General features: G+C 69.0%; 10 protein-coding genes across 10 annotated transcripts; 4 read left to right on the forward strand and 6 right to left on the reverse strand.

Annotated features, from left to right (window-relative positions):
* Nucleotides 1–75: 75 nt before the first annotated feature.
* RHOBADRAFT_44802 (uncharacterized protein) lies at nt 76–843 on the forward strand (the record flags this gene model as incomplete). Its single annotated transcript, XM_018414482.1, has 4 exons — nt 76–96; nt 175–239; nt 349–625; nt 751–843. The coding sequence occupies 4 exons, from the start codon at nt 76–78 to the stop codon at nt 841–843; spliced, it is 456 nt and encodes a 151-aa protein (XP_018270364.1).
* A 227-nt stretch (nt 844–1070) lies between these two features.
* Nucleotides 1071–2003, reverse strand: RHOBADRAFT_66585 (uncharacterized protein). Its single transcript, XM_018419016.1, has 2 exons — nt 1665–2003; nt 1071–1543 (listed from the first exon to the last, which is right to left on the reverse strand). The coding sequence occupies exons 1-2, from the start codon at nt 1947–1949 to the stop codon at nt 1115–1117; spliced, it is 714 nt and encodes a 237-aa protein (XP_018270365.1). The 5' UTR covers nt 1950–2003; the 3' UTR covers nt 1071–1114.
* Nucleotides 2004–4015: 2012 nt separating this feature from the next.
* RHOBADRAFT_44804 (uncharacterized protein) lies at nt 4016–5341 on the forward strand (the record flags this gene model as incomplete). The annotated part of the gene is made up of 6 exons (XM_018414483.1): nt 4016–4095; nt 4163–4264; nt 4349–4394; nt 4477–4701; nt 4807–5022; nt 5126–5341. 6 exons carry the CDS (start codon nt 4016–4018, stop codon nt 5339–5341), a joined length of 885 nt encoding a protein of 294 aa, XP_018270366.1.
* Nucleotides 5342–6012: 671 nt separating this feature from the next.
* On the reverse strand, nt 6013–7776 carry RHOBADRAFT_54159 (uncharacterized protein; the record flags this gene model as incomplete). The annotated part of the gene is made up of 4 exons (XM_018417175.1): nt 6013–6621; nt 6692–6790; nt 6870–7418; nt 7531–7776. 4 exons carry the CDS (start codon nt 7774–7776, stop codon nt 6013–6015), a joined length of 1503 nt encoding a protein of 500 aa, XP_018270367.1.
* A 2401-nt stretch (nt 7777–10177) lies between these two features.
* Nucleotides 10178–12223, reverse strand: RHOBADRAFT_54160 (uncharacterized protein). Its single transcript, XM_018417176.1, has 6 exons — nt 12144–12223; nt 11857–11877; nt 11721–11792; nt 10940–11647; nt 10744–10863; nt 10178–10534 (listed from the first exon to the last, which is right to left on the reverse strand). Exons 3-6 carry the CDS (start codon nt 11757–11759, stop codon nt 10265–10267), a joined length of 1137 nt encoding a protein of 378 aa, XP_018270368.1. The 5' UTR covers nt 11760–11792; nt 11857–11877; nt 12144–12223; the 3' UTR covers nt 10178–10264.
* A 158-nt stretch (nt 12224–12381) lies between these two features.
* RHOBADRAFT_54161 (uncharacterized protein) lies at nt 12382–14592 on the forward strand (the record flags this gene model as incomplete). Its single annotated transcript, XM_018417177.1, has 10 exons — nt 12382–12480; nt 12548–12598; nt 12690–12755; nt 12851–13051; nt 13166–13355; nt 13437–13544; nt 13623–13840; nt 13935–14211; nt 14311–14364; nt 14439–14592. 10 exons carry the CDS (start codon nt 12382–12384, stop codon nt 14531–14533), a joined length of 1359 nt encoding a protein of 452 aa, XP_018270369.1. The 3' UTR covers nt 14534–14592.
* Nucleotides 14593–15246: 654 nt separating this feature from the next.
* RHOBADRAFT_66586 (uncharacterized protein) lies at nt 15247–16204 on the forward strand. Its single transcript, XM_018419017.1, has 3 exons — nt 15247–15325; nt 15417–15745; nt 15830–16204. The coding sequence occupies exons 1-3, from the start codon at nt 15258–15260 to the stop codon at nt 16174–16176; spliced, it is 744 nt and encodes a 247-aa protein (XP_018270370.1). The 5' UTR covers nt 15247–15257; the 3' UTR covers nt 16177–16204.
* A 119-nt stretch (nt 16205–16323) lies between these two features.
* On the reverse strand, nt 16324–19478 carry RHOBADRAFT_54163 (uncharacterized protein; the record flags this gene model as incomplete). The annotated part of the gene is made up of 3 exons (XM_018417178.1): nt 16324–17501; nt 17573–18977; nt 19473–19478. 3 exons carry the CDS (start codon nt 19476–19478, stop codon nt 16507–16509), a joined length of 2406 nt encoding a protein of 801 aa, XP_018270371.1. The 3' UTR covers nt 16324–16506.
* A 601-nt stretch (nt 19479–20079) lies between these two features.
* On the reverse strand, nt 20080–23830 carry RHOBADRAFT_54164 (uncharacterized protein; the record flags this gene model as incomplete). Its single annotated transcript, XM_018417179.1, has 4 exons — nt 23530–23830; nt 22429–23407; nt 21726–22355; nt 20080–21647 (listed from the first exon to the last, which is right to left on the reverse strand). The coding sequence occupies exons 1-4, from the start codon at nt 23704–23706 to the stop codon at nt 20080–20082; spliced, it is 3354 nt and encodes a 1117-aa protein (XP_018270372.1). The 5' UTR covers nt 23707–23830.
* Nucleotides 23831–24119: 289 nt separating this feature from the next.
* RHOBADRAFT_37319 (uncharacterized protein) lies at nt 24120–25411 on the reverse strand. The gene is made up of 4 exons (XM_018413426.1): nt 25112–25411; nt 24638–24970; nt 24384–24511; nt 24120–24308 (listed from the first exon to the last, which is right to left on the reverse strand). Exons 1-4 carry the CDS (start codon nt 25304–25306, stop codon nt 24245–24247), a joined length of 720 nt encoding a protein of 239 aa, XP_018270373.1. The 5' UTR covers nt 25307–25411; the 3' UTR covers nt 24120–24244.
* Nucleotides 25412–25480: the final 69 nt, after the last annotated feature.

The raw sequence follows: 25480 nt of genomic DNA on the forward strand, positions 1-25480 counted from the left end.
CATGTCCACCACCGTCAGCGCAGAGACGCTCAGCAGCAACGCAACGACGCAGACCTGAGCGCTCTCCTCGACCTCATGGACGACTACCAGCCCGTCGTCCGTCTCCCTCTCTCTCTCTGTCCCTCTTCTCAGCGCCCGACAGCCCCCCACTGACCCCACCCCCCGACCCACCAGATCCCAGACGAGGTCACCGACTACTACCTCCAGCGCTCGGGCTTTGACACCAACGACGTGCGCGTGTGCGTCCCCCTTCCCCCACCTCCTCCTCGTCCCTCTCTCTCTCTCCCCCCTCCCTCCCTCCCTCTCCCAGCCTCCCTCGCTGACGCCACCCTTCCCCCACGACCCCAGCAAGCGCCTTCTCGCCCTCGCAGCACAGCGCTTCATCAGCTCGATCGCCTCGGACGCGTTCCAGTACGCCCGCGCGCGCACCGCCGCAGGGCCGGGAGGCCGCACGACGGGTGCGGGCGCAGCAGGGGCGGGCGCAGCGGGAGCAGCGGCGGGTGCGGCGGCGGCGGGAGGAGCGACGGGCGCGGCGGCAGGCGCCGCGGGGCAGCAGGGCGCGGCGGACAAGGGCGGTGCAGGAGCTGGAGCTGGAGCGGGCGCAGCGGGACAGGGCAAGGCCAAGGTGCGTCTCTCGTTCCTCTCGACGCCTGGCGAGGCGCGGGCATGCCTCGAGCATCCTCGTGTACCGCCTAGCGCGCCCCTCCAGCTGGACTGACGCTCTCGTTTTCGCGCTTGGCGCACTCACAGGGCCGCCAGCGCACGGTGCTCACCATGGACGACCTCTCGGCAGCGCTCAAGGAGTACGGCGTCGACGCGAGCAGGGCGCCGTACTACCTCTGAGCGTTTCCCGACACTCGCGCCCGGACCCCCTCCCTCTCAGCCCCGGCTCTCTCTTCCTTCCCTCGTACCGCACCCCCATCATGCCCTCTCTCGTCGTACCTCGTGCCATAGCGTCTGTAGCACCTGTACCTGTATCACGACCGCTTTCGTCCTCTCTCGCTCGCCGTCTTCTCTCTCTCTCTCTCGAGAGCCGCGTCGTCCAAAGCTCCCGCAGCAGCCCTCGCCCAGGTTCGTGATCACCAGCGTTCCACACGGCGTCCTCGTCCCTCGTCTACCTCCTCCCCTTGCCGGCCGCCCCGCTCGCCGCCCCACTCGCGCCCCTCGCCCGCTCAAGCTTGACCCTCCTCTCCTCGTCGCGCTCGTCCTTTTCCTGCTTTGCGACAGACGCCAACAGGTCGTTGATGTCGGGCACGACGAGGAACTTTTTCTGCGTCTGGCCGAGGACGACGAGCGACTCGGGCGGGACCGGTCGGCGCGCCTTGGCCTTGGAACGCGAGGGCTTGTCGGTGTCGGACGCCGAGGAGGAAGATGATGACGACGAGCCCGACGAGGCCGAGGCCGAGCGGCGGCGGTGCTTGGGCTTGTTGCCGTTCGAGTGCCCGTTGCCGTTGGCCGCAGAGGCCGACGCGGACCCGGCTGCGGCGCGGTGGTCGAGGATGGCGACCTCCTGGAGGAACGACGGCTGCGCGGCGGGGAGGACCTGCGCGTGTCGCACACTCGAGAGGGTCAGTACGCTCCTCCGATACACGCTCGAGCACGCGCGAGAGACAGAGAGAGAGATCGAGCGATAGAGGAGAGAGCGGGCCCGGCCCAAGACGCACCTCGTACCGCAAGTCGCCCTTGATCCTGAGCGTCACCTTGCCGCTCTCGTGCACCCGGAGCTGCCCGATCCTCCCCTCGTGCTCGGTCCACCGGCTCGCCTTCTCGGCGCGCGAGCCGAACCGGCCCCACGCCGGCGCGGCGGGCTTGCGCAGCGCGGCGGGCGCGTCCGGGTCGGGCTTGACGGCTGCCGCCGACGACGACGACGAGGCGCCGGTGGCGGTGGCGGTGGTGTCGGCCGGCGTCTCGGGCGCAAAGACGGGGAACTTGCGCGGGAACTGGAACATGTAGAGCTCGCCGCGCGTTTCGGGCTGCGGGCGGCGAGTAGGGAGTCAGTCGAGGCCTCGTCGCCGAGCGAGAAAGAGAGGGAGAAAGAGAGAGAGAGAGAGAGAAGGGACGCACAGCCAGGTCGAACGCCTCGCTGAGGTTGATCTCCTTCTTCTCCTCCTCCTCGAGGTCCTTCAAGTCCTTGGCCTCCTTGTCCTCGTCGACGCTCAGCAGCGCGAGCGACCCCTCCTTCGAGTCGGTCTCGCCCGCATTGCCACCGATCAAGCTCGCCGCCGTGCTCGGCGCGATGGCGGAAGGCGCCGGCGTGCCGCCGAGCGGCGTCGCCGAGGTCGAGGTCGAGGTCGATGCCGGGAGCGCGTCGTCGGTCGGCTCGGGCTTGACGAGGCCTTGCGCCTTGGCGGCGTGTCGCGCTGCACGTGCGTGACAAAAGGCGAGTCAATACGCGCCGAGAAGGAGGAGGAAGGGGCCCGAGCGCGACGAGGGGACGCACCCTCGCGTTTGGCCCTCTCGGTCTTGCGCTCCTGGAGGCGGCGGATCTTGGTCCTGAGGACCTTTGGGTCCCTCGGGAGCGTCAAGGGCGTCACGGCCTCGTCCTCGCCGTCCCTCGCGCCTGCACCAGGCTCGGCGCCAATGTCGTTCAGGTCGACCGCCTTGAACCGGCGCACGTGGGCGCCCTCGTCGCCCGACCCGCCGCTGCCCGCACCGCCGCCGGGCACGTCCGAGCCATAGCCGCCGCCGCCCTCGAGGTCGGACGCGTCCGAGTCGTCGTCGAGCATGCGGTTGAGCGTCCCCGCGCGCGAGGCGGCCATGACGGCTGCGCCGGACGCGCCGGCGCCTGCGGGTCGGCCGGCGCCCCATGCGCGAGCTGGTGGGGTCGGTGACGAGGAGGCGAGAGGTGGCAGTGCAGGGGAGGGAAGGGAGGAGACCGAGCGAGAGGGGAAAGAGAGGACCGCGGTCAGTACGACGAGGTCTGGGACGCCGAGTCGAGGAGAAAGAGAGCGTCGACGCACGAGGTCCACCAGGTCCTTGGGCCATCGGGCCCGACGCCGTCATCTCGAGGTCCTGGCGCGCACGCGGTGCGCGCGGGCCGCGCTTGTTGCGGAACGAGTCGCCGTCCTCCTGTTGCGGGTGCCAGGGTCAGCTCGAGGCCGTCTCGACGGGTGCAGGTATCTGCGCGAGAGGGGAGGGGGAGAGAGAGAGAGGACGGACCATCTTGACGTCCCTGGGCGAGCGGAAGGGGAGGAAGATTCAGTGCTGCTCGATCGAGTCGGCGTCCTCGTGCGCCGCCAGAACAGAGGGAGGGGAACGCACTCGTCGTCGTCGTCGTCGTCGTCGTGGACCTTGAGGACCCTGCGCATGTTAGGCTTGAACTTTGGCCTGGCGCCGGTGGTCGAGCCGGCTGGGGTGGCCGACGCGCGGTACTCGCTGTTGACGGCGAGGAGGCCGCCGACGGGTCTCGGTGGGCGCTCGGGTGCGGGTGTCGGGGCGGCGTTTGGGCCGAGGGACGGGGTGCGGCTCATGCTGGAGCCGACAGAGGGAGCACGGGTCGAGCCGACGCCGACGGAAGCGACGCGCTTTACGGATGCGCGGCGCTGTGGGGCGGCGGGAGGGGGTGGAGCATCGTCTATGGCGTCTGCGGTCGAGGGGTGGTGGTTGTCGTCGGCGGGTGAGGGTTGGTGAGGAGGAGGCGGTGAGGGGGAGGCGGCTGGGGCGAGTGGGCCCGAGAGGGTGGTGGCGGGGATGCGGCGACCCCTGCCGCGGCCTCTTCCCTTTGGTGCGTCCGACATGGAACCAGGCAGGTGGTGGTTGAGCGAGAGAGGCGACGCAGCGACGAGGCGACGACTGTCCCGACTCTCTCGAGCTCGACACCTCTGCTCGCTCCACTCCACCAGGGCCAGCTCGTGCTAGTCTCAGCTGCATCCCGCAACCTCACACCGACCCACCAAATCCACCCACCGCCATGTTCCGCGTCGTCGTCCCCTCACCTCCCTCGTCATCTCTCGCTCCATCCACCTCGTCGCACCGCCCACCACCGACCCATCCTGACCATGACGACGACGACGCCATGCTCGACGACACCGACACCCCGCAGGGCACCGTCACCGGGCCAGGCCAGGTCATCGCTGACGCTCACCGCTGGATGAGGTCCGTTCTCCTCGTCTCCACCTCTCTCTCGCACACACCGTCCTGACCCTCTCTCGCACGCACCCAGGGGACACGGCACCTACGTTCACGACGACCAGGTCCTCGCCAGCGTCGCAGGCACCCTCGAGCGCGTAAACAAGCTCGTCTCGGTCCGACCGCTCCGGACAAAGTGCGCCGCCCGTTCCACACCCTGTGCCCGTCTCGGTTCTCCTGAGAGCAGTCACTGACATCGGTGAGTGTGGCGCCCTCGCAGGTACCGCGGCGAGGTGGGCGACCTCGTCATCGGCCGGATAGTCGAGGTCCGTCCCCTCCTTCCTCCTCGTCGCGCTCGACTCGCGCACCGCTCACACCTTTTGCCCACTCGCGCGCGCCCCCCGACAGGTCGGGCCCAAACGGTGGAAGGTCGAGACGCATGCCTCGCAGAACGCCGTCCTCATGCTGTCGTCGATCAACCTGCCCGGCGGCATCCAGCGCCGCAAGCTCGAGTCGGACGAGCTCCAGATGCGCACCTTTTTCCAGGAGGGCGACCTGCTCGTCGCAGAAGTGCAGGCCTTCTTTGGCGACGGCGCCATGTCGTTGCACACTCGCTCGCTCAAGTACGGCAAGGTGCGGCGTCGTCGTCCCTCTCCTCCTCTCGTCGCCCTCTCCCGTTCCGCTCGTCCTCAAGCGTAGTTCCTGACACCTCCCTCTCTCTCTCTCTCGCACGCGCAGCTCAAGAACGGCCAGCTCGTCACGATCCCGCCCTCGCTCGTCCTGCGGCAAAAGTCGCACTTTCACTCGCTCGCCGCGCTCGGCGTCGACCTCATCATCGGCCTCAACGGCTACGTGTGGGTGAGCAAGACGGTGCAGAAGGAGGTCAGGATGGACGGCGAGGAGGCTGGCTTTGGCGAGGAGAGCGGCGAGGGGGTCTACAGCGGCGAGAACGAGGTGCGCCCCGCCCCGCCTCTCTCTCTCTCTCTCTCTTTCCCCGTCGAACCCTGCCGACTGACACGTCCTCTCGCCCCCCCCCTCCCCTTGCGCGCACGGGCAGGACATACCGCCCGCGACCCGGCTCACCATCTCGCGCGTCGCGCTCCTCATCACGCTCCTCGCGCGCTACTGCGTCCCGCTCTCGGCCGACCTCGTCCTCGACGCGCACGACGCCGCCATCGCGCTCGTCGGCGACGGCGCCGACGGCCTCAGGAGGCTCGCGAGGCCAGAGGTCGGCGACGAGGTGCTGCGACGGGTCGCGCAGGGGAGGGAGTAGCGAGGGGCGAGAGGGGCGCGTGCAACGAGGTGCTGTGCGCTCACTCACTCGAGCGATGCGAGGGCTGAGAGCGAGAGAGAGAGAGCTTCTCGTGAGGCTGCACACGTCGAGGGCAAGAGAGAGCTCGCTCGGACCCTCTTTCCTCGTCGCCCGGCTCTCCTTTTCTCTCTCGCTCTCTCGCTCGCAGACAAGGCCGGGACGGGCCAAGGGAGGTCGAAAGGGGGCACGAGCGCTCGTGAGCGCTGATGATTCCACGTGGTTCGGGGAGCTTTTGTGTCGAGGGAGGGGGGGATAGACAGACGACGAGGGAGGAGGAGGAGGAAGAGGGCTATGCACGGGGAGGCACTGACGAAGAGAGGGCGAGTGGGAAGCAAGAACGAGAAGGTATCGTGAGGGGCATGATGGGTGGGTAAACGGGTCGGGTAAAGAATGATGTGCAGGGGTAAAAGAGGACGAAGGGAGAGAGAAGGTTTGCGAGGGGGGAGAGGGAACGACGCCGAGGCTGGAGGATACTGTCAACAGGGGTGGGAGAGAGAGAGGCGCGACGAGAAGAATGCAGGTACTGAAAGAGAGGGAGGACCGGGTGACGAGGGCGGAACCGCGAGGCGAGAAGGTGACGAGGTGGACCGGGCCCAGACGAGGAAAGGGAGAAGGCGACGACGACGACGAGCTCAGATGGGCGACGTCGACATGGCGCACGGCGACGACGACGCCGGCGCCTGGTGGTTCATCTCCCAGCTCGCGCGCTCGAGCGGCGGGCGGTGCTGCTGCTGGACGTGGTGCGCGACCGCCTTGGCGTCGTACGCCTGCTGCTGGTGGTGCTGGTGGTGGTGGTGCGCCGCCGCGTTCTCCTTGTGCGCACGCGCCGCGGCGGCCGCGAACGTCGCGCTGACAACGTCCTCGGGCGTGAGGGCCGGCGGCGCACCGACGCCGAGGAACGAGTCGGTCCCGTTCGAGAACGGCGTCAACGGCGTGTGCGGCGTCAAGGGCTGGTCCTCGTCGTCCTCGAGGTCGTCGCACTCGTCGTGCTCGTCGTCGTCGTCGTCGCCTTCCGAGTCGGACGACGAGACCGAGGTCGCGCTCGACGCGTCCGAGCGCGCCGGCGTCGACGAAAAGACGAGCGGCGACGACGAGACGGGCGACGAGACCATGCCGCGCATGGCGCGCACGGGCGTGACGGGCGCCGACGACGGGTGGTGCTGCGGGTACGCGAACCGGCGGCCGCAGAGGTACCACTCGCGGGCAAAGATGGACGCGCGCGAGTAGCACGGCAACGAGTACTGTTTCGGGGACGAGAGGGTCAGTCACTCGGTCGAGGTGGATCGCGAACGAGAGAGAGAAGGAACGCACCTTCCGGAGGACGACGGGCGAGACCTCCTCGAGGTGCTCGCCGAGGAGCTCGTCGAGCATGCGCATGATGTGGACGACCGCGTCGTTCTCGTCGGTAGGCTGCAGGACGACGCAGCGAGGGTCAGTCTCGGTCACGGTCGGCGAGAGAGAGAGAGAGAAAGAGAAAGAGGGGACGCACGCGCCGAGGCTTGCCGAGCATGTGACGCGCGAGGAGGAGGGCGGCCATGGCGACGTCCGACTGGTTGCACCGGATGAACTCGCGGTGGAAGAGCGTGAGCTCCATGAGGAAGCGCGCGACGTGCTGGGTGCGCGTCTCCTCGATCGAGCCCGTCACGCACGCGAGGCGCAGCCACGCTTCGGCAGTCGGGTGCCCGACGACCCAGCCGATCGTCTGGAGGACGTGGCCCTCCATCTGGACGAACGCGCGCTCGTCGTACGCGTTGCAGCACATGTCGACGAGCTCAGGCAGGGTCGGGACGCGGTCCTTGGCGTCCTCGAACTTGGCGGCGATCCACAGGGCGGCGCACCCGACGAGCTGGTAGTGCTTCTTGAAGACGACGCGCTTCGACACGTAGCGGTCGACGATGTTGAGCGCGAGGTAGAGCGTCTCGGGGCGCAGGTGCTGCTGGAGGTGGGTCTCGACGAGAAAGTCGACCAAGTACGCGCGCATGAACCACCGCAGCTCGGGCTGCTGGTCGATGAGGTCGGCGTTGGCCATCGTCTTGCCCTGCGCGAGAAGAGGAAGGGGGAGGATGCATGCAGGGTCAGGTTCAAGGTTCCGCGTTCGCACGCCGGCGTGATGGCAACGACGACGACGAGAGGGAGAGAGGGGGGCGCACCTGCATCTCGAACATGTAGGTCCTGACGTCGTCGCGGTACTCGCGCTCGAGGAGCGGCAGGAGCTGGCGCTCGGCGGGCGACAGCTGCGCCGCCCGTTGCATCTCGACCGAAGTGGGGGAAGCCCTCCTCGCCGAGGGTGATGGAGGCTGCGACGAGCTCGCGCCGGCTGCGGCGGCGGGCGACCGGCGTTTAGGGTACGCCGTGGTGCGCGCCTGCTGGAGGGACGAGGTCGAAGGTGCCCTCATGGTCGCGTGAGGGGGACGAAGGCGAAAGGCGCGGAATCGGGCGAGGGTGAGGAATGCGGGGTAGAGCTGCCGGACGGGTGGTCGCGACGGTGCGGGTGCTGGTGCTGGCTCTTCACGGTGGGCGTTGGCGAGTCGAGGAAAGGTGTCGAGGAAGGTAGGCGCAAGGCGGGCGAGGGCGAGAGGCGGCGAGGGCGAGCGAATGCGCCGTTGGCGGGAAAGAGTGTGGGTCGTCGGGCGGCGACGGCGGCGAGAGACGAAGGCGAACGGCGAGGTGCACGGCGAGAGAGAGAGAGAGAAGGTGGTCGTCGAGAGAGAGGGCGGGCACGGATTTGGAGGAAGGAAGGAGGGAGGGAGGTGTGCCGCAGGCGCGAGAAAGGGGAGGGGACGAGCACGATGTGAGCGATCGGAACGAGAGGCCGCGACGGGGCCCGGGGGAGGCGGAGGGGCCGTCGCGCGCGCGCGCGCCGGCGGGGCAGGCGCCACTTCATGCCAGCGAGACGGGCGGGCTCACCTCCTCGAAACGCGCGCTGCGGCACACACTTCCGGCGTGCTCGATCGTGGATCTTGCTCGAGGTCGAGGTCGAGGGCGACTCGTTGAAGGTCGGGCACAAACACTTTGGTGCTGCTCGTCTCGTCGGGCGGCTCGTGCGCGCAGGTCGCGACGGGTTTTTTTTTTTGGCGGTCGAGAGCAGGCTTGACGATGTCGTAAAGATGCAGCAGGGCTCGTCGAACGTGCAGGACGAGGCTGTCGAGGACGAAAAGTCGAGGGCGAGGTGGTGGGCTGCGGCGGGGGAGGGACGACGAATTCAGTCAGCGAATGCGCATGCGCGTGCAGAGCTTGCGCCGAGGTGCCTGCATCGGCAGACTCGTCGTCGTCCGCATGGCGAGATCCCCTGCCCACATGAGGAAAAGGACCCAGGGCGACGCGTCGCGACGACGACCCTCCGTTCCGGCCGACTCGCCGAGGCATGCGCTCCTCCTCCCGTCCCCAGCGTTCCGGGCGCCGCCTCTGGCTAAGCGCACTCGACGACCCGAAGGCTCTGAGCTCGACGCTGGCCCGGCCGTTTGCGCCTCCCCTCGCCCGTCCTGCCGCCCAACTCGACACGGTCGCGCTCGCGCTCTTTCCTCCGGCTGTATGCGGAGGTGCTTTACCTTGGATGGAGCGAGGCGGCACCGAGGCGGAGGCCGAGGACGTTGTTCTTCTTCCACAGATGCGGGCGCGGGCACTGCCGAGGCTGCTCAGGCTAGGCTCGAGGCAGAAGAGCTTGAGCTGCGGGCGAGGACGAGGTTCTGCGCGCGCGCCGACGACGATGCGGCCAGGTGGTCAGCGCTCGATGTTCGTCGTCGATCCCGTCGTCCATCGCTGCGTCCTCTCCTCGTGCTGCACCTCTCTAGCGAAGGGAAAGGTCGGGCTCACCTCGAGTGACGAGGTCGCAGGACGAGACGGCGTCTTGCACTGCTCTTGCGGCGGGTGCGGTGGTCGGGTTGACTGCTCAGGGGGTCGATGGTGAGTTCTGCTCGCTCTGCTGCACCGCAACGAGGCTGTTGGACGCACCGTGACGCCGAGAGGTGCCCGCGTAGATGAGGTCGGCGCGAGCTCGAAGAAGGCGACGAGGACGGCTTGTGGCGGTCGAGAAGCAGCGCAGAGAGGTGCACGGGGCAGCAGGATGCGCTCGTGAGGCAGCAAGTGCAGTCTAGCGAGCGAGAGCCGAGTGCGAGCGGCCTGCTTCAGCGCGGTTCCTCCTCCGCTCGCTCGCTTCACTCTCTCGTCCCCGGTCCGTCCGCTCGACCCTCGTCTGCGACCACCGGGCCAAGCACGTGCGGACAGGAGTCCAATCTCGGATCGTCCTCGATCTTGCACTCGCACGAGCAGCTCTCGTTCTTCTGCTCGAGGAGGAGCACCGAGACGGCGAAGAACAGCTCGCAAGATGCGCGTGAAAGCACCTAGTCGACGCGAGCTGGTTCTTTCGAGTGTGTGCGGTAGCTCGGACGCTCTGTTCTACTCGTTCTGCGCTCCCCGACGACGGGAAGCTGTGGACCACGCACGAGCAAAGTCGCAGCGAGCGACGACTCGAGAGCAGCGAAGCTCACCTCCCGCGCTCGCATCCCGCATGCGCTTACACGCTGCAAGCGCATGCATTCCAGCAGCACTCGGTGACGACGCCGGCGAGCACCTTCGGCCGAGGGCAACTACCGCAGCCGAGCGTGGGGAGAGGGACCGAGCGGCTCGTCACCCGAGCTTACGACGAGCGTCTCGCGCACCTTTCTCTGCTGCCGCATGGCCAAGCCCGAGCGTTGACGCCGAAGAACAAGCCCCCTCTCCTGGCTTCTCTCTCTCCGAGACCACCGGTTGTCTGTCGTCCCCGCGCTCGCTCGCGCTCTCCGGTCCCGCACTTCTCGCTCGCGCGCGCGCATGATGCATGCAGGCACTGGTTACCGGTGCAGGCTGCGTCTATGGAGAGAGAAAGAGAGAGCCAGTTACGGCCCGTCACGCCTTGTGCTCCTCGAGCGTCGCGCCCTCGTCGTCGACCTCGAGCGCGAGCCACTCGACCTCGATGCCGTCCTCGCGCCAGAGCGCCTTGATGGCCTCGCCGACCGCCTCCATCTGCGGCGTCGCCTGCCCTCGCTCGACACGCGGCGCGCCCTCGTTCGACACGAGCGCGAGGATGGTCGGGCCCGCGCCAGAGAGGCAGATGCCGAGGAGGCCAGGGTGCGTCGACGGCGTCATCGTGTTGACGATCTTGCTCAGGCCCGGGATCTGCGCGACGACGAGAGGGCGGAAGGAACACAGAAAGTCGTCAGTTGCGTGCGTCGAGTGACGAGGAACTGGCCGAGAGAGGGAGAGGGAGCGAGCGCGAGCGAGAAGGAAAGGGCCCGAGCGGACGAGCACCCTCTTCGGCGCCTCGCCCGCCTCGTCGACAGGCCATCTGGCTCTCGCTCGTGCTGCACAGAGATAGAGGGACGCACGAGACCCTCGCGCTGCGGCTGGTGGACCTTGTCGCGCATGGCCTCCCAGATGACGGCCGGGTCGAGCGGCGAGGTCGAGAGCGACGCCGTCAGGACGGCGAGACGCTGGAGGTTGAACACCTGCAGGTTTGTCGGTCGCACGAGAGAGTCAGACATGCCCTCTGCGACACTGAGAGAGGGAGGTGAGGGGACGCACAACGTCTTGTCGCGGGTAGCTGTCCGGCAGCGCACCCCTCGCCTTTGCCGTCTCGACCTCGAACTTGGGCACGACGACGACGACGCCAATCTCCTTGCTGAAGCCGTAGCGCACGTGGCGGCCGACGTTCTTGGGCGGCTGCGGCGGGAGCTCGTCGCCGGGCACGGGCGGGCCGGCGTTGGCCGGGTAGGCGGGCAGGACCTCGGCGAGCGGGATGGCGTGCGGCGAGAGCTCGGACGGCTCGAGCATGCGCAGGAACGAGCCCGTGAAGCCGCCGCACAGGGCCGCCGTCACGTTGTCCGGGTGGCGCTCGACCATGAGGGCGTAGTCCTTGACGCGATCCTGCGACAGCTTGAGGTCGCCGAGGGCGTCGCCGAGGAGGACGCCGGCTACGACGGCAGCTGCCGACGAGCCCATGCCGCGGCCGAACGGGACCTGGTTGTCGATCTCGACCGAGACGACGGCCGAGGGGAACGTGAGGCGGTGCGACAGGAGGACGTAGAGCGCGACGCGCGTGATGAGGTTCTTGTACGGGTCGAGCGGTGCGTCGTTGGCGCCCTCGCCGGTGTACGACAGGACGACCTTGCTGTCGGCGTCGGACGAGGGCTGGAGCGAGACGCGGAGGGTGAGGTGGCGCGACAGGGCGAGGCCGAGGACGTCAAAGCCCGGGCCGATGTTGGCGGACGAGGCCGGGACGCGGATAGTCCACTGTGGGTGCGGGCGTCGTCAGTACGGGGCGCGCAGTGGTCGGCGCTTGCGAGCGAGAGAGCGAGCGGCGCACCTTCCTCTGACCGGCAGCGGGAGCGGCGTGGAAGCTCATGGTGGCGAGGCGGATCGCGGATGTTCTTCTAGGCTGTCAACCGAGATCCAGGTGAGTATGTGTGCATCTCGAGAGGCTCTAAAGGGAGGGAACGGACCGAGAGAAAGGAGAGTCGGTCCTGCGAGAGGTGCGACGGGGTCAGTTTGGCACGACAAGGCGATCGAGAGGGTGCTGATAGCTCTTGCAGAGCTCGGTCGAGGTGACGACCCGACCCTCGCCCGGCTCGGCGAGCTGCCCTGGCCTTGACATGGTCGTCGAGCGAGCGAGCGAGTCAAGGAGGGGGATGCCGGTCCTCGCTCGACCTTGCGCCGCTATTGCCGGTCCGTCGCACAGAAGACGGCGAGACAGGTGGATGTCGAGTCGGGCGAGGGCAGGCGGACTCACGTCGCGAGGCTGGCCGGGTTGAACGGCAGCGAGCGGAGATGAAGACGGGAGAGGGGGAGGTCGAGAGGTGTGGACGAGCTGCGGTTGGGCAAGGGTGGGTTAGCGAGGCTGCACAGAGCTCTGCAGTGCGGTGTCAAGTCAGGCTCACCTTGGTGCGCGGTGCAGGACGAGGAGAGTCTCGTCTCGTCCTGTTCATCCTCATCTCCATCGTCGGCCTGACCTCGCCCACCTCGCTCAGATGCCCAGCCCGCCACTCTCTCACCGCGCCAGGAAACAGCTCGACGCATCCGCCGACTCGCCCCTTCTCAAAGCCCTCGGTCGCACCTTCGGGAACCCGGTTCGTGGTCTCCCCACCGCGACCTCTCGCCGCCGGGGCCTGACGCAAGCCTGCACCCGCGCCACAGCGTTCGGACGACAACCCTGACGGCGTCATCAACGCCGGCCTCGCCGAGAATGTGCGCCCGCTCTCTTCCTCCTGCTCCTCCTTCCCCCGGACGAGGCGGTGCTGACCTCTCGTTCCGCCCATCCCACCCTCCTTCTGCGCAGAGCTTGCTGCACGACTGGCTCACCGAGTTCTGGGAGCGACCAGGCACCCTCAAGCTTGAGCACACGGTGCGTCCCCGTCCCACTCTCGCTCCTCGCTCCCCCTCCCTTCCCTCTCTCGATCCTCTCCCTCGTCGTATACTGACTCGTGCGCGCTCACACAGGACCTGACCTACGGCAAGAGCATCTTTGGCTCGGACCGCATCTTTGTCGCCCTCGGCCAGCTGTACAAGACGTACTTTCACCCGCACGAGCCCGTCGAGCCGCCGCACATCGTCACCTCGAACGGCCTGTCGCCCCTCATCTCGCGCCTGGCTGCCGTCACGTCCGACGTGGGCGACGAGTGGATCGTTCCCGCACCCTGGGTGCGTCCCCTGTCCTCTCTTGCCGCGCAGGAACCGGTCTCGAGAGGACCGGGAGGATCTCGCGTCGTCTCATCCTCGACTGTCCGGCAATTGACTCACCTTTGACGCACGCAGTACAACGGCTTCAAGCAGGACCTGCAGGGCACGAGCCAAGTCGGGATCGCCAGCGTTGCGGTCCCGGCCGGCGCGCACGGGACCGTCGGCGAGGTCGAGGCGCTCGAGCAGGAAATGGAGCGCCGACAAGGCGACAGCTCGGCGCCAAAGGTGACGGCCGTCCTCGTGACGTCCCCGCACAACCCTCTAGGTGCGTCGGCTTTGTCTCTCTCTCTCGCCTCGACTCGCTCGTCGCACCAAGCTGACCCTGTCCGCCTTTCCTCCTTCGCAGGCTTCTGCTACGCGCGCGACGTCCTCATCGAGTACTGCAAGTTTGCCGAGCGGTGGAACCTGTACCTCGTCGTCGACGAGATCTATGCCCTCTCGGTTTTCGACACTGGTGCGCCGGCCGTTCCTCTCGATCTCGCCCCGTGCTCGACGAGTCCTCCCCTGACGCACTCGCCCGGCCCGCTCGCAGACGACTGCCCCGATGCGCTCCCTTTCACCTCGATCCTCGCGATCGACGTCGCCGCCGAGGCAGGGTGCGACCTGTCGAGGATCATTCAGCTCGGCGGCGCGTCCAAGGACTTTGGCTGCAACGGGCTGCGCGCCGGTACTGCCGTCGTTCAGCACAATGCCGACATCATGTCGGCGCTCTCGGTTACCGCTCTCGAGATCCGCATGGGCTCACCGACGGTGCGTCTCTCGTTTCTCTCCTCGTGCCTCGAGGTGCTCCTCGAGCCGGCGAGCCCACCTCGTCAGCGCCATCCTGACGTGCTTTCCGACGCAGGACGCCCTCTGGTCGGCCCTCCTCACTTCACCTGAGCTTCCGACCTACCTTTCGCTCAACAAGGCGGCCCTCGGACGCGCCTATTCGTACCTGACGGCGTGGCTTCGAGCGCACGGCCTTCCTTACACGCCGGCGCACGCCGGGCACTTTGTCCTCGTCGACTGGCGCGAGCACGTCAACCAGGTCGAGGTCGCCGACGAGGCGCGAGGCGGCAGGTTCGCCAAGGAGGTCGCGTTCCTCGACCGAATCGTCGACGCCGGCGTCTACTTGGGTCCGGGTGCGTCCCTCTTTCTCTCCTCGTCCTTGCGTCCCTCAGCCTCTCGCTCTCGCGGCACGTTTCTCCTCGACCTCGCACTGACCCCTCTCGCGTGCGCAGGCTTCTCGTACGCCTGCCCCGAGCCGGGATTCTTCCGCATGACTTTCAGCATCCGTTGCGTCTCTCTCTCCCATCACGTTCGCCTCTCTCTCTCTCTTTCGACGCGCTCACTCGAGCCTCTCCCGCAGGACGGTACGAGCTCGAGATTGCGCTCGAGCGACTCGAGAAGCTGGTCGGCCTCGAGGCGAAGGCCCGAGAGCTGAGCCGTGTGTACCCCTCGTAGATTCTTCCGCTCGCCTTGTGTAGCGCTGTCGTACTGCATCAAAGATCTTTTGAGCACTCGACCCGCTCGACCAAGAGGTGCGATGGCGAGGTCTCGAGGCGAGAGAGATGACGGCGGTCGTCTGCTTTCTCCACCTCGCTCGTCTCGCACGCTCTCGACTGGCGCAGCGCAGCTCTCGAGACTCGCACACGACCCGACCACACCCTCAGCACCCGCCCAACCCCTCACGCGATGTCTGGCGTCGGCGCACCTCCTCCTGGCACCGCCCTCGGCCGCGGTCCTGCCTCGCCCGACGAGATCATGCGGGCTCAGCGCACCATCGCGCAGAACATCTCGCAGGCCATGGAGCCGAGCGACCGGCTCATCGCGCAGGAAGCCGAGGCCAAGCTCGTGCGTCTCCCCTCCTCCCCCTCTCCCCTCCCGCCCCACTTGCCCTCTCGCCGCGCCGGCGGCACAGACTCTGACCGCGCCCGTCCCTCCCGTACCTGCACAGATCTCGCACGCGCGCCGGGGCTTCTGGATCGGCACCCTGTCCGGCGCCGCGCTCGCCTTTCGCGGGCGGTTCGCCGCCGGCCGCGCCGCCGCCGGGCGGGGCATCTCGCCGCGGCTCTTCTTCCCGAGCGCGCAGGAGGGCAGCGGCAGCGTCAAGTCGACGCTCGCGGCGGCCAAGAAGGCGGCCGAGGAGCGGGGCAAGGAGGCGGGCGGCGAGGCGGCGGGCGAGGCGATGCGCAAGGGGAGGGCCGCGCTCATGGGCAAGGCGGTCGGGTACGGCATCATCGGCTCAGTGTTTGGGTGCGTCCGACTCTCTCTCTCTTTTGTTGCGCCGTCGCTCCACGAGACGCGACACCGCGGCGGAAACTGACACTGCTTCGCCCTCCTCCAGGACGTGGATTGGCGTCCAGACGGGCAAGTCGGCGGCCAACACGCTCCTCGACAAGTCGGGCCGTCGCGAGGCGATCGACCAGGCAACCACTCGCGGCATTGAGCGAGCGGCGGACGAGCTGAGCAAGACGATGGGCGGCAAGGTCGAGGTGCGCCGGAGCATGAACGGCGGCGGCCGCATGGTGAACCCGGCGGGCGCGAGGTCGGGAGCGTCGGGCGACGAGACGCTCGGGCAGAACGATGACGGCGAGGGTATCGGGTACGGCGAGCCGGGCAGGGAAATGACGCAGGAGCCGATGAACCTCGACGGCGTTGGCTACTCGGACCGAGGTGCGTCGCCTCTTTTCCTCGACCTCTCGACCTCTCGTCTCTTCTTGAGACCTCTCACTGACTCGCATCCTTCCTCTCACGCAGCGCCTCCCCAAGACCAGCTCCCGTCCCGCCTGTCCGACTCGACCATCGCCGCCGCCACTTCGTCCTCTTCATCCTCGTCGAGCTCGTCGCCCTCGCGGTGGGACGAGCTGCGCCGCTCGCGCGCCGCCCCTCCCTCACGATGGGACGCCCTCCGCGAGCAGAACGCGCGCACGGGCATGCCGCGCGGCGGGCCGAGCGACGACGGCAACGGCTACGAGCGCGAGCTCATGGATCCGGCGGCGCGGGACGCGGCCGACGAGCGCGCCCGCAAGCAGCGCGAGTTTGACGCGCTTTTTGCGCAGGAGGCGAGTGGAGGAGACGACTCGCTGGAGGAGCGCAGGGCGTAAAATGAGCAGCCCGCACGTTCCCCTTTTCTCTCTCTCTCTCTCTCTGCGAGCGCTCGTCCTCGCCGCGTGAGTCGGCTCGAGAGAGTGCGTCGCCGAACGAGAGCTCGCCGAGAGACGTCGAGCTCGTGCACAATGTGCGAGAGTGGGCGACGAGGACGATGTGCGCGTTGCGAGGGAGCTCAAGGTGAGGAGGGGAGGCTATGTGGGAGGGACACGAGTTGTACAGGCACGGATGCGCGAGGGGGAGACTATGCACGCGTTCTAAAAGTTGCGAGAGATCGACGAGTGTCGAGGGGGAAGGAGAGGTGACGAGGAAGGACGAGCCAGACTTCACTGAGCCGCGATCTCCTCGTAGGACCCGCCGTCCTCTCCTCCGAGCTTGCCCGCGCCTCCCTCGGCCGCAGTACTGGCCTGCGCCGCCGTCACGCCGCCATGGATGAGGGCCGAGTAGCCGTTGGGCCCGGCGAGGACGGGCCGCGGCATCTCGAGCGTCGTCGCCGGCTGTTGCTGCTGCTGCTGCTGCTGCTGAGCGTCGTGCTGCTGCTGCTGCTGAAGCTCCTGCTCCTGCTCGCGCTGGTACTGCTGGCGGTAGAACCGCTTGATCGCGTCCTGCTGCGGCGAGTGCCACTGCGTGCCCGGCGGCGGCGGCGGCCCGTACCCGAGGCTCGAGCTCGGGAGGCTGAACCGCCGGTCGCCGCCCATGGCGCCAGCGCCGACGCCAAACGCTGCTCCTCCCGCCTGCCCGCTCACGAGCCGCGGCGGGACGTACGAGCCTGCGGTCGTCGGCGGCTGCGCGAGCGGGTGATGGCTCAAGCCCGACGAGGCCGACGACGAGCCGGCGCCGAACTGGGGCGCGACGTAGTACGACGGCGCCGTGACGGGCCGCATTGCGCCGCCACCGCCGCCGCCGCCACCGTGCCCTGCGCCGCCGCCGTACATGTCGTGCAGGGCGAACGGCCCGCCGACAGCGGCCGCGTCGCCGTCGTACGCGTGCGGCGCGTCGAACATGCCCTGGGGCGCCGACTGCGGCACGGCGGCGGGCGGAGGCGGCGGGTAGGCGAGCATGGGCGCGCCGAGCGGCGTCATGAAGGGCGCCGGCATCGAGAAGTGGTACTCGCCGGCCGAGGTGCTCGGTCGAGGGCGGTCGTTGAGGTGCGGCGGGAGGCCGAGCGCGCTCGGGAGGCCGCCGGCGCCCGTGTCGAGAGGAGGACCGAGGGCGGAAGGTGGTGTGGGAAGAGGTTGGGGCTGTGCGGCTCGGTCGCGAGCGGCGGTCGCGGCCTCGGCCTTCTTGCGCTCGCGCCACGCCTTGCGCATCTCCTTGAACTCTGCGAGGGGGCGACAGGTTTGAGTCAGTACCGTCCTTGAGATCGATGAAAAGGAGGAACGAGCGACGCACGAGCCGGCGTCGACTTGGGACCGTGCTTCTGCATCGTCTTGTGCGAGTTGAGGTGGTTGAGCGTGCCGTACGCCTTGGTGCAGCCCGGGTAGTCGCAGTTGTACATGCGCTCGATCTCGTCGAACCGTCGCCGGGGCCGCTTGTTCGACTGGCCGGCCTGCTGCACAAAGTTGTACTGCTTGCCCGCCGCGCCGCCGCTCCCGCCGGTTGAGCCGCGCCGCGTCGACGGCGTCGGGCCCGTCTGCGGCCGCTGCTGCTGGAGGAAGGATGCAGGAGGAGGAGGGAGGTCGGAGGAGGGAGGAAGGATGGCCGAGGTCGAGGCGGTGAGGGGAGCGGGCATGAGGGCCTGCGCCGGGTCGAGGACGGCCGGGTAGTAGCCGTCGGCGGGCGCCATGGGCGGCGGGGGCGCAGGCTGGAGGGTGCGCAGGGCACTGCCCGGCGCGACCGACGGCGGCGTGTAGAAGAACGGCGTGCTCGACGACGAGGGCGACGCGCTGTCCGGGCCGGCCGGATCGCTCGCGCCGACGCCGCCAACGTCGGGCAGGCTAAAGCCTCGTGCCCGGAAGGCGTCGTAGTCGAGGTTGGGCGACGTGTCGACCGAGTACTGGAACGTCGCTTGCGAGTGCGACGAGGTGAGGCCGCCGGACGAGCCGGGCGGGACGTGCGGCGGCGGCGCCGGGGCGAGGTCGAGGGCACCGTACGTCGACGCCGCGTTGGCGCTCGTCTGCTGCTGGTGCTGGTGATGGTGCTGCTGCTGCTGCTGGAGCGCGGGCGCGTAGAAGGCCGAGGGCGCGGCCGAGTACGACGGTGAGTTGAAGTAGGACGGGCCCGACGGCGCCGTCATCGGGCGCGTGTTGCGCATGTTGACGTTCGGGTGCGGGTTGAAGAACGAGTGGGCGTGCGGCGCCTGGGCGTACGGGTTGACCGCCGCTGCGGCCGACGAGCCCGGGAACGGGTCGCGAAAGCCGCCGCCGAGCGAGTGGGCGACCGCGCCTGTGCCGTCTGGGGCCTCGCCGTACACCGTCCTAGTGCTCGCGACCGGCGGCTCCTCGCCCGTGAGCTGCTCGAACCCGACGAGCGTCGGCCTGCCGCCTGCCGCCCCTCCTCCTCCTCCTCCTCCTCCTCCTCCTGCCGCGGCCGGCCCCGCCGACTCGCTCGAGACGTGCTCCTGGAGGGGCGGGAGCGTCTGGGTGAAGCCCGTGCTGGGGCCTGCGCCCGATGACGAGCCCGGTCGAGCGGCAAAGGCGGCGGCGGTCGCGGGATCGTCGGCGAGGTGGTGCGGGTGAGGTTGAGCCGGCGAGAGGGACAGGCCCGGCGGGTGGTAGGCGAACGTGTCCATGGGCGGTGGGTGGTGGTGGTGGGGGAAACGAGGTGAAGGCGGACTTGTCCGATGTCGCCAGTCGACCTGGGGGTGGAGCGGTGGAGGGCGGAGAGAGAGAAGTCGAGGGGGGCAGGAGGAGGGGCGACGGCAGCTGGCGAGCCCGGTCGACGACTGGTGGTGCTGGCTGTGGGGGGACCTTGCTGTGTGCTGCAGTCACTGGCTGTTTGGCCTGCAAGCGAGGCCGGAACAGTGCGGCAGGGGGGACAACACTAGCGTCGAAGTCGGCGAAGCCTTCCCCTCGCTCAGCGGGGGCCGCGCAGAAGCTCGCGCGCTGCCCCACTCTCTCGAGCGTGAGACCGCGCTAGCCACCGCACCCGCTCGTCAGATAAACCTCGCGCCCGCACATCACCGTGCGCGCAGCTCGAGGCGAGCCAGCTCTCGTCCTCGTCGTCGCTCGAGCCCGTCTCTCTCAGCTTCTGTCGCTGGCCCGACGCTCGCACTTTCGCCTCGGTGACGACCCTGAAAGGGGGAGCGCGTGCGCCGTCCTTGCAATTTCGCCTCGGTGACGCTGCGACCGACTTTCATTTTCGGTTCGGCCCCTGCCTCTCTCGGTAGGATCGAGCGCTCTTTCGCCTTGCTGCCACCTCTCGAATCGAATGCTGCAAAAGAGAGACTGACGAAAGCAAGGGCAGGGTATCGTTCCGACTACAGAGGCTGTATCTGAGGAGAGGAGGACGGAGGACGAGGGAGGGAGGGAGGGAGGGTCGAAGCGGGGCGGAGGAGGACCAAGCGGGCGCGCCCGACACTTGTCCGAGCCGTTCAACGTCCGAGGCCGGACCTCGAGGTCGCCGGCGACGACGTGCTCGTGGGGGAGGGCGCGTGGAGGAAGCGCGGCTGGACGTCGTGGAGGGGAGGGAGAGAGAGAGAGTGGGGCGTGGTGGTATAGGCGAGGAGGAGGACGAACGAGAGAGAGAGGGAGAGCGCGAGAGTGCTACAGGCGAGGCGACGAAGGCTGTAGATAGGGTTGCTGAGGATCGACGTGGGTGCCGACCGTGAACGCGAGGTCCAAGGGCCGAACGAGGCGGATAAAGGCGGGGCGCGTGGCGAGGAAGGGCCGCCGGCGAGCGAGAGAAAGGTGGAGAGAGAGGAGGGAGAGGTCGAGGCGCGCGACGAGGCGTAACGGCGCTCACAGCTCGCCGTGCACGACGGCCTGCTTGACCTTGTCGGTCGCGCGCACGATCTTCTCCTGGCGCTGGCTCGCCTTGTACGACGGGTGCGGGCTCGCGAGCTGCTCGGCCTTAGTCGACACCTGGCTCGCGACGCTCGACACGGACGATTCGGCCGCCGGCGCCGCCGATGCCGCAGCCGCGACCGGCTGAGCCGTCGCCGCACGACGCGCGACGGGCACCTTGGCGCCGGCGGCGCGCTTGACCCGGTCAGTCGCGCTCACGACCGACGCCGCCGCCTGGCTCTTGCGGTAGCTCGGGTGCGGCTTGTTGAGGCTCGACGCGACGCTCTTGACGCTTTGCGCAACCGAGCTGACCCGGCTCGCGACCGACGACGACGCCGACGCGCCCTCCTTCGACGCCGACGAGAGGGAGCGCGAGACGACGCTCGAGGCCGACGACGCCGAGCGCGAGAGGGCACTCGAGCTCGACGAGGACGAGCGCGACGCGGCGCTCGCGATGGACGATGCCGAGCGCGACACGGCGGGCGCAGGCGAGACGGCCGAGCGCACGACCTGGGCGACGCTCGTGGCCGACTGGGCGAGGTTGGTCGGGCTCGGCTCGACGCCGACGGCGCGCAGGGCGTCCTGGCTCACGTCGCCGAAGAACTCGTTGGCGGCCTCCTTGACGTCGCCGAGGCGGTCGACGACGACGCCGGCGTTGATCATGGTCGCCGCAGGGGCGGCGAGCGACGCGACGACGCTCGCGGCCGACGCGGCGACGGACGACGCGCTGCTGAGGGCGGCGGCTGCGGCGTCGTCGACGGCCTGGGTGGCGGCGGCGAGCGCCGACGAGATCGAGGACGGGTAGTCCGAGACGACCTGCGAGTAGGCGCTGGCGGCCGACGCACTCGCGACGTTGGCGATCGAGGTCATCGACTGCGGCAGGTCGGTCGGCGACGGCTCCTTGCCGAGCGCGCGCAGGGCCGACTGGGACGCCTCGGCGTAGGCGGTCGCGGCCGAGGCCTGAGCGGCGTGCGCGATGCTCGCCGCCGTCTGGCGGATGTCGGTCGGCGACGGCTCGACGCCGACGGCGCGCAGGACCTGCTGCGAGGCGTCGCCGAGAGCCGACTTGGCGGCGTCGCGGTACTCGTGGTACGCCTCGACCGTCGGCAGGGCGCTGACGGCCTCGGCGGCGAGCGACGAGGCCGACGCTTGCGCCGCCTTGGCGAGCGAGCTGACCGACTGGGCGACGTTGGTCGGCTTGGGCTCGTAGCCGGCGACCGACGACGCCGACAGCTTGAGGTCGTCGACGACGCCTCCGAGCTTGCCGGTGACGGCATCGTACGCCTTCTGCGCCTCGGGGACGACGCCGAGCCACTCACCCTTGAGCTCGCGCTGGCCCTTGACCTTGATCTTGGCGAGGATCGTCTCGAACGCCTTGACGAGCTTGGCCGGCTGCTGGCGGTACTCGTCGAGGACGGCAAAGGGCTTGTGCGCCGAGAGCGACGCGTCCTTGATGGCGCCCGACTGCAGGTCGACAAAGCTCTTGTGCAGGTTCTCCTCGGCGCGGCGCAGGCCGTGGTAGCCTGCTCGACGATGGGCGCAAGGTCAGGGACGGCGACGACGTGGAGAGAGAGAGCAGAGAGAGAGAGAGGCGGACGCACGCTGCCAGTCCTTGGCGCTCGTGCCGTCGAGCCAGGTCCACCCACGGCCGAGCTCGTCGGTCGCCTTGCTCACGAGGTCCGACACGCTCTTCTTGGCGAGCCACACGGCCGCCTCCTCGCGCTCCTCGAGCTCGCGCCGGTACTCGTCGACCTCGGCTTCGAGCGCGCCCGCCGCCTTGGCGACGCGAGCGACCGCCTTGGCCGCGAGGTCGTCGGCGTCGCGCACCTTGTCGTCGACCGAGTGCTTGTCGTCGCCGGCGACGCGCGCAAAGTACTTGCCGAGGCGGCCGACCATCTTGTCGCCCTCGTCGTCGAGGTCCTCGAGCGCGGCGTCGAACCGCTTGGGGATGTCGGCCGCGGCCGTCGAGCGGATGTCGGCGAGGCGGTTGACGAGGAGGCGGTGCTCGGCCTGGCCGAGGGCGGCGATCTCGGTCTCGTACGTCGACTGGAGCGCCTCGAGGGCGGCGCGCTGCGAGGCACGTTGGGCGGCAGCGTCCTCGGCCGAGGGCGGAGGAGGCGGGACGGACGACGAGTAGGCGGGAGGGGCGGCCTGCTCGGCAGGGATGGCCGGCGCGGCGTCGACGTCGACGTCGGTGTTGGCGCCGTCGTTGCGGAGCTCGTTGATAAAGTCTGCGGGGGCGGGCAGGCGAGGACAAAGTCAGGACGAGTCCGGCTTGGGGGAACGAGCGAAAGGAGGACGGACCCTCGATGTCGTCGTCGGCGTGCTCCTGCGCAATCTTGTCGGTCGCCTTGTCGACGCGCTCGATGGCGTCGAGCTTGGCGCGCTTGGCCTTGTACTCGTACACGCGCTCCTGGATCTTGGCGAGCTGCGGCGCGATGAACCGGCTCCAGAAGCGCTGCAGCGCCGGGAGCACCTTGGAGCGGTACACGCCGTGCGACGTCCTCCACGCCGTGACGAGGCGCGGGTGGACGTGCGAGACGTAGGTGCGGCGCGAGGTGCCGTACGCCGAGCGCGAGAACGGCACGAGGTGCGCCCGCCAGTGGTGCTGCGCCGCCGGGACGCCGTTCTGCCACACGGGGGCGACGGCGCGCTGCGCCGACGTCGCGAGCGAGCGCGCCGAGGACGACGCGCGGTCGACGTGCGGCGCGAGCTGGGCGGCGTACCAGCGCTCGAGGGCGAGCGTGTACCACTCGACGCTCGGCGCGAGCGACTTGGTGTACTGCGTCTTGACCTTGCGCGTGAGCGGGCGCGTGAGCTCCTGCGAGTGGACGACGGCGCCTGCGAGGGCCGGGTAGACGGTCGAGCGGTACCGGGCCGAGGCGGTCGCGAGGCGAGGGCGGACGAGGCGGTCGGCGCGGTCGTAGTAGGGCTTGACCGTGTCGACGTAGGGCTGGGTGCGGTGCTGGACCTCGGCGACGTATGGCTGGAGCTTGCGCTGGGCGCGGACGACGTAAGGGCGGACGTGCGGCTCGAGCTGGCGAGCGCGGGCGCCGACCGTGTCGATACCGCGGCAGACGGCGTACTCGCGCTTGGGGTCGTGCGGGCAGGCGACAAAGTAGGCGATGGCGAGGTACAGGAGGGCGACCCGCACGAGGAAGCCGCGCAGGCCGACGCCGGGCGACCGACGCGGGCTCGGGTGCCGCAGGGCGCGACGCGCAACAGCACGGTCGCTCTCTGCGCGCTTGTCGATCTCGTTGTGCATCTTCTCGACCTCCTCGTCCTGTTGCGGGTGGGGTGCGTCGTCGAGGTTGATCAAGGCCGGCGAGGGGAGGAGGGGAGGGTCGAGGAGCTCGTGAGCGCGGGCGCGAGAGTACACCGAGGGAGGAGGGAGAGGGGACGCACGACAAAGCGGATGGGCTTGCCCGGCTCGTAGGCGCTCTGGTCGCCGGCCTGGGTGCGCTTCTGGTCTCTGGGCGCGAGCGCCGCCGAGGTCGGGCCGGGCCCGTTGAGGGCGGCTGGCGGCGGGGGCGCAGCCTTTTTGGGCGGACTGGCCGGCCCTGCAGAGGTGCGCGAGGGCATCTTGGGGAGCGAGTCGGTACTGTAGGCGCGAGCGAGAAGGTGGGCGACAGGAGAGGAAGGAGGACGGCGGGCGGCTTGATCAGGGCGAGCGCGGCGACTGGGTGCGCTGTCGAGGTGCTGAGTGCACGCTACTGGTGCTGCTCGCTCGAGACTGGCGGGCGGGACGCGCGACAAGGGCGGAGCGATTGTCCTCTGTCCGTCGCTCGCCGACAACGACGACGACGTCAAGGCCGCAGCAGCTGCTTGCCTCTCGAGCGGCCTGAGCGACGCGCAGTCCTCCTCACAGAGCTCGTCGACCACGAGCGAGAGTCAGGCAAGCCGTGCCGCCCAAGCTGCACCGACGCGAACCGACTCCTTTCACGGACAACTCGCTTCGAGTCGAGGAGCGTCACTCTCCCTCTCGACCAGCTCGAGCAGAATGAGGAACTGATGCATTGCGATACACTCTTTGAAGATCTTGTCGACTGGTGTGCGCCGGAACCCGGCGCGGCGGGCCCGACTTTTTCCTCCTCCTCGTGCGCTCGTTCGCTCGCGCCGCTCACTGCTGCGCCTGTTCCCGCTGCAGCGCCTTCATAGCGAGGATGTGGTCGTTGACAAAGTACCTGCGAGTCGAGAGACAAGGTCAGGAGCTTGCTCGGTGCGCGCCAAGGGAGGTAGACGAGGGAGAGGGAGCGCACCCGTCGAGGACGCCCTGCTCGATGTGCTTGGCGCCCTGGATGGTACCGAGGCACCGCTCGGTCTTGCACAGGCAGTGGAACGGCTGGTCCATGTCCCACTCGGTCGAGAAGTACGCGAACGTGAGGATCTGTGGACGCGCGAGAGACGCTTAGGATCTCGCTCGACCCCAACTCCTGGCACCGCCGCCGCCACCCCTCGGCGCGCAGCTGCGGCGGATACTCAGGCCAAGTCGAGAGGAGAACGAGAGACGCACCTCGCCCTTGGCAATGTCCTTCTCGGCGCGCACCCTCCACCGGCCCTCCCAGTTGCCGCTCGCGTCCTCCTCGCCCTCGTGCGCCTCGCGCCCGTTGACGTCAAACACGACGTTGGGGTCGCACGAGTGGTTGACGTAGAGCAGGTCCGAGTTGAGTTCGATGTGGCGCCGGGTCGACGAGGGCGCCGCGTCGGAGAACGAGGTGGGGTACGACGACGCGGCGCGCGAGGACGAGGGGAGGGCCGGGTCGGGGAGGACCTGGACCGACGAGTAGGCCTTGGTGCCCGGGAGCGTGGCGCGGATCGGGCACAGGATGTCGCCCTTGGTGTATGCCTGCGCTCGAGGGAGGAGGAGGTCGTCGCGGCCGCGGTCAGTGACAGACTCGCTGGCCGCGCACCGCCTGCCCTGCCCGCAGCGCAACCCGCACACACAGATAGACACAGAGAGGGAACGAGAGAGGACCCGAGGGCGCACCTTTTCCGCACGCAGGCAGCTCCCAAACTCCTCGCCCTCGGGACCAAACTCGATCAGGAAGAGGGACGGGTGCGTCGGCTTGTAGTCGTGGCGGTTGGGCAGGTACGGCGGTGCGGGCTGCTTGCGCGTCTTGAGGGCGCCCGCAGGAGGAGGCGTCGCGACCGGGGTCGGGTAGGCGGCGAGCGTGGCCGTCATCTCGAAGCTGGGGGTGGGGCGTGGAGGCGAGGGGGTGAGGTTGGGCTGGGGCTGGCGGATGAGCGAGTGTGTGTGTGGCTTGCTGCGAGAAGGTGCAAAAGCGCGAGTGGGGGTGGCAGGAGAGAGAAGAGCGAGCGAGCGAGGCCGGCCGGACGGCGTCCGCGGCCGGCGACG

The sequence above is a fragment of the Rhodotorula graminis genome, assembly GCF_001329695.1.
Source record: "Rhodotorula graminis WP1 unplaced genomic scaffold RHOBAscaffold_8, whole genome shotgun sequence".
In the NCBI taxonomy this organism is placed as follows: Eukaryota; Fungi; Basidiomycota; class Microbotryomycetes; order Sporidiobolales; family Sporidiobolaceae; genus Rhodotorula; species Rhodotorula graminis.

Coding starts and splice junctions, on each gene's coding strand:
- RHOBADRAFT_66586 (XM_018419017.1), top strand. CDS start 15,258: ATGCGCAAGGGGAGGGCCGCGCTCATGGGCAAGGCGGTCGGGTACGGC. Junction 15,326..15,416: donor ATCATCGGCTCAGTGTTTGG/GTGCGTCCGACT, acceptor GCCCTCCTCCAG/GACGTGGATTGGCGTCCAGA. Junction 15,746..15,829: donor CGTTGGCTACTCGGACCGAG/GTGCGTCGCCTC, acceptor CCTCTCACGCAG/CGCCTCCCCAAGACCAGCTC.
- RHOBADRAFT_54160 (XM_018417176.1), bottom strand. CDS start 11,759: ATGAGCTTCCACGCCGCTCCCGCTGCCGGTCAGAGGAAG. Junction 11,648..11,720: donor CCGCTGCCGGTCAGAGGAAG/GTGCGCCGCTCG, acceptor CCGCACCCACAG/TGGACTATCCGCGTCCCGGC. Junction 10,864..10,939: donor GCTACCCGCGACAAGACGTT/GTGCGTCCCCTC, acceptor ACAAACCTGCAG/GTGTTCAACCTCCAGCGTCT.
- RHOBADRAFT_66585 (XM_018419016.1), bottom strand. CDS start 1,949: ATGTTCCAGTTCCCGCGCAAGTTCCCCGTCTTTGCGCCCGAGACGCCG. Junction 1,544..1,664: donor AGGGCGACTTGCGGTACGAG/GTGCGTCTTGGG, acceptor CGACACGCGCAG/GTCCTCCCCGCCGCGCAGCC.
- RHOBADRAFT_37319 (XM_018413426.1), bottom strand. CDS start 25,306: ATGACGGCCACGCTCGCCGCCTACCCGACCCCGGTCGCGACGCCTCCT. Junction 24,512..24,637: donor AGGACATTGCCAAGGGCGAG/GTGCGTCTCTCG, acceptor GCGCGTCCACAG/ATCCTCACGTTCGCGTACTT. Junction 24,309..24,383: donor GAGCAGGGCGTCCTCGACGG/GTGCGCTCCCTC, acceptor CTCGACTCGCAG/GTACTTTGTCAACGACCACA.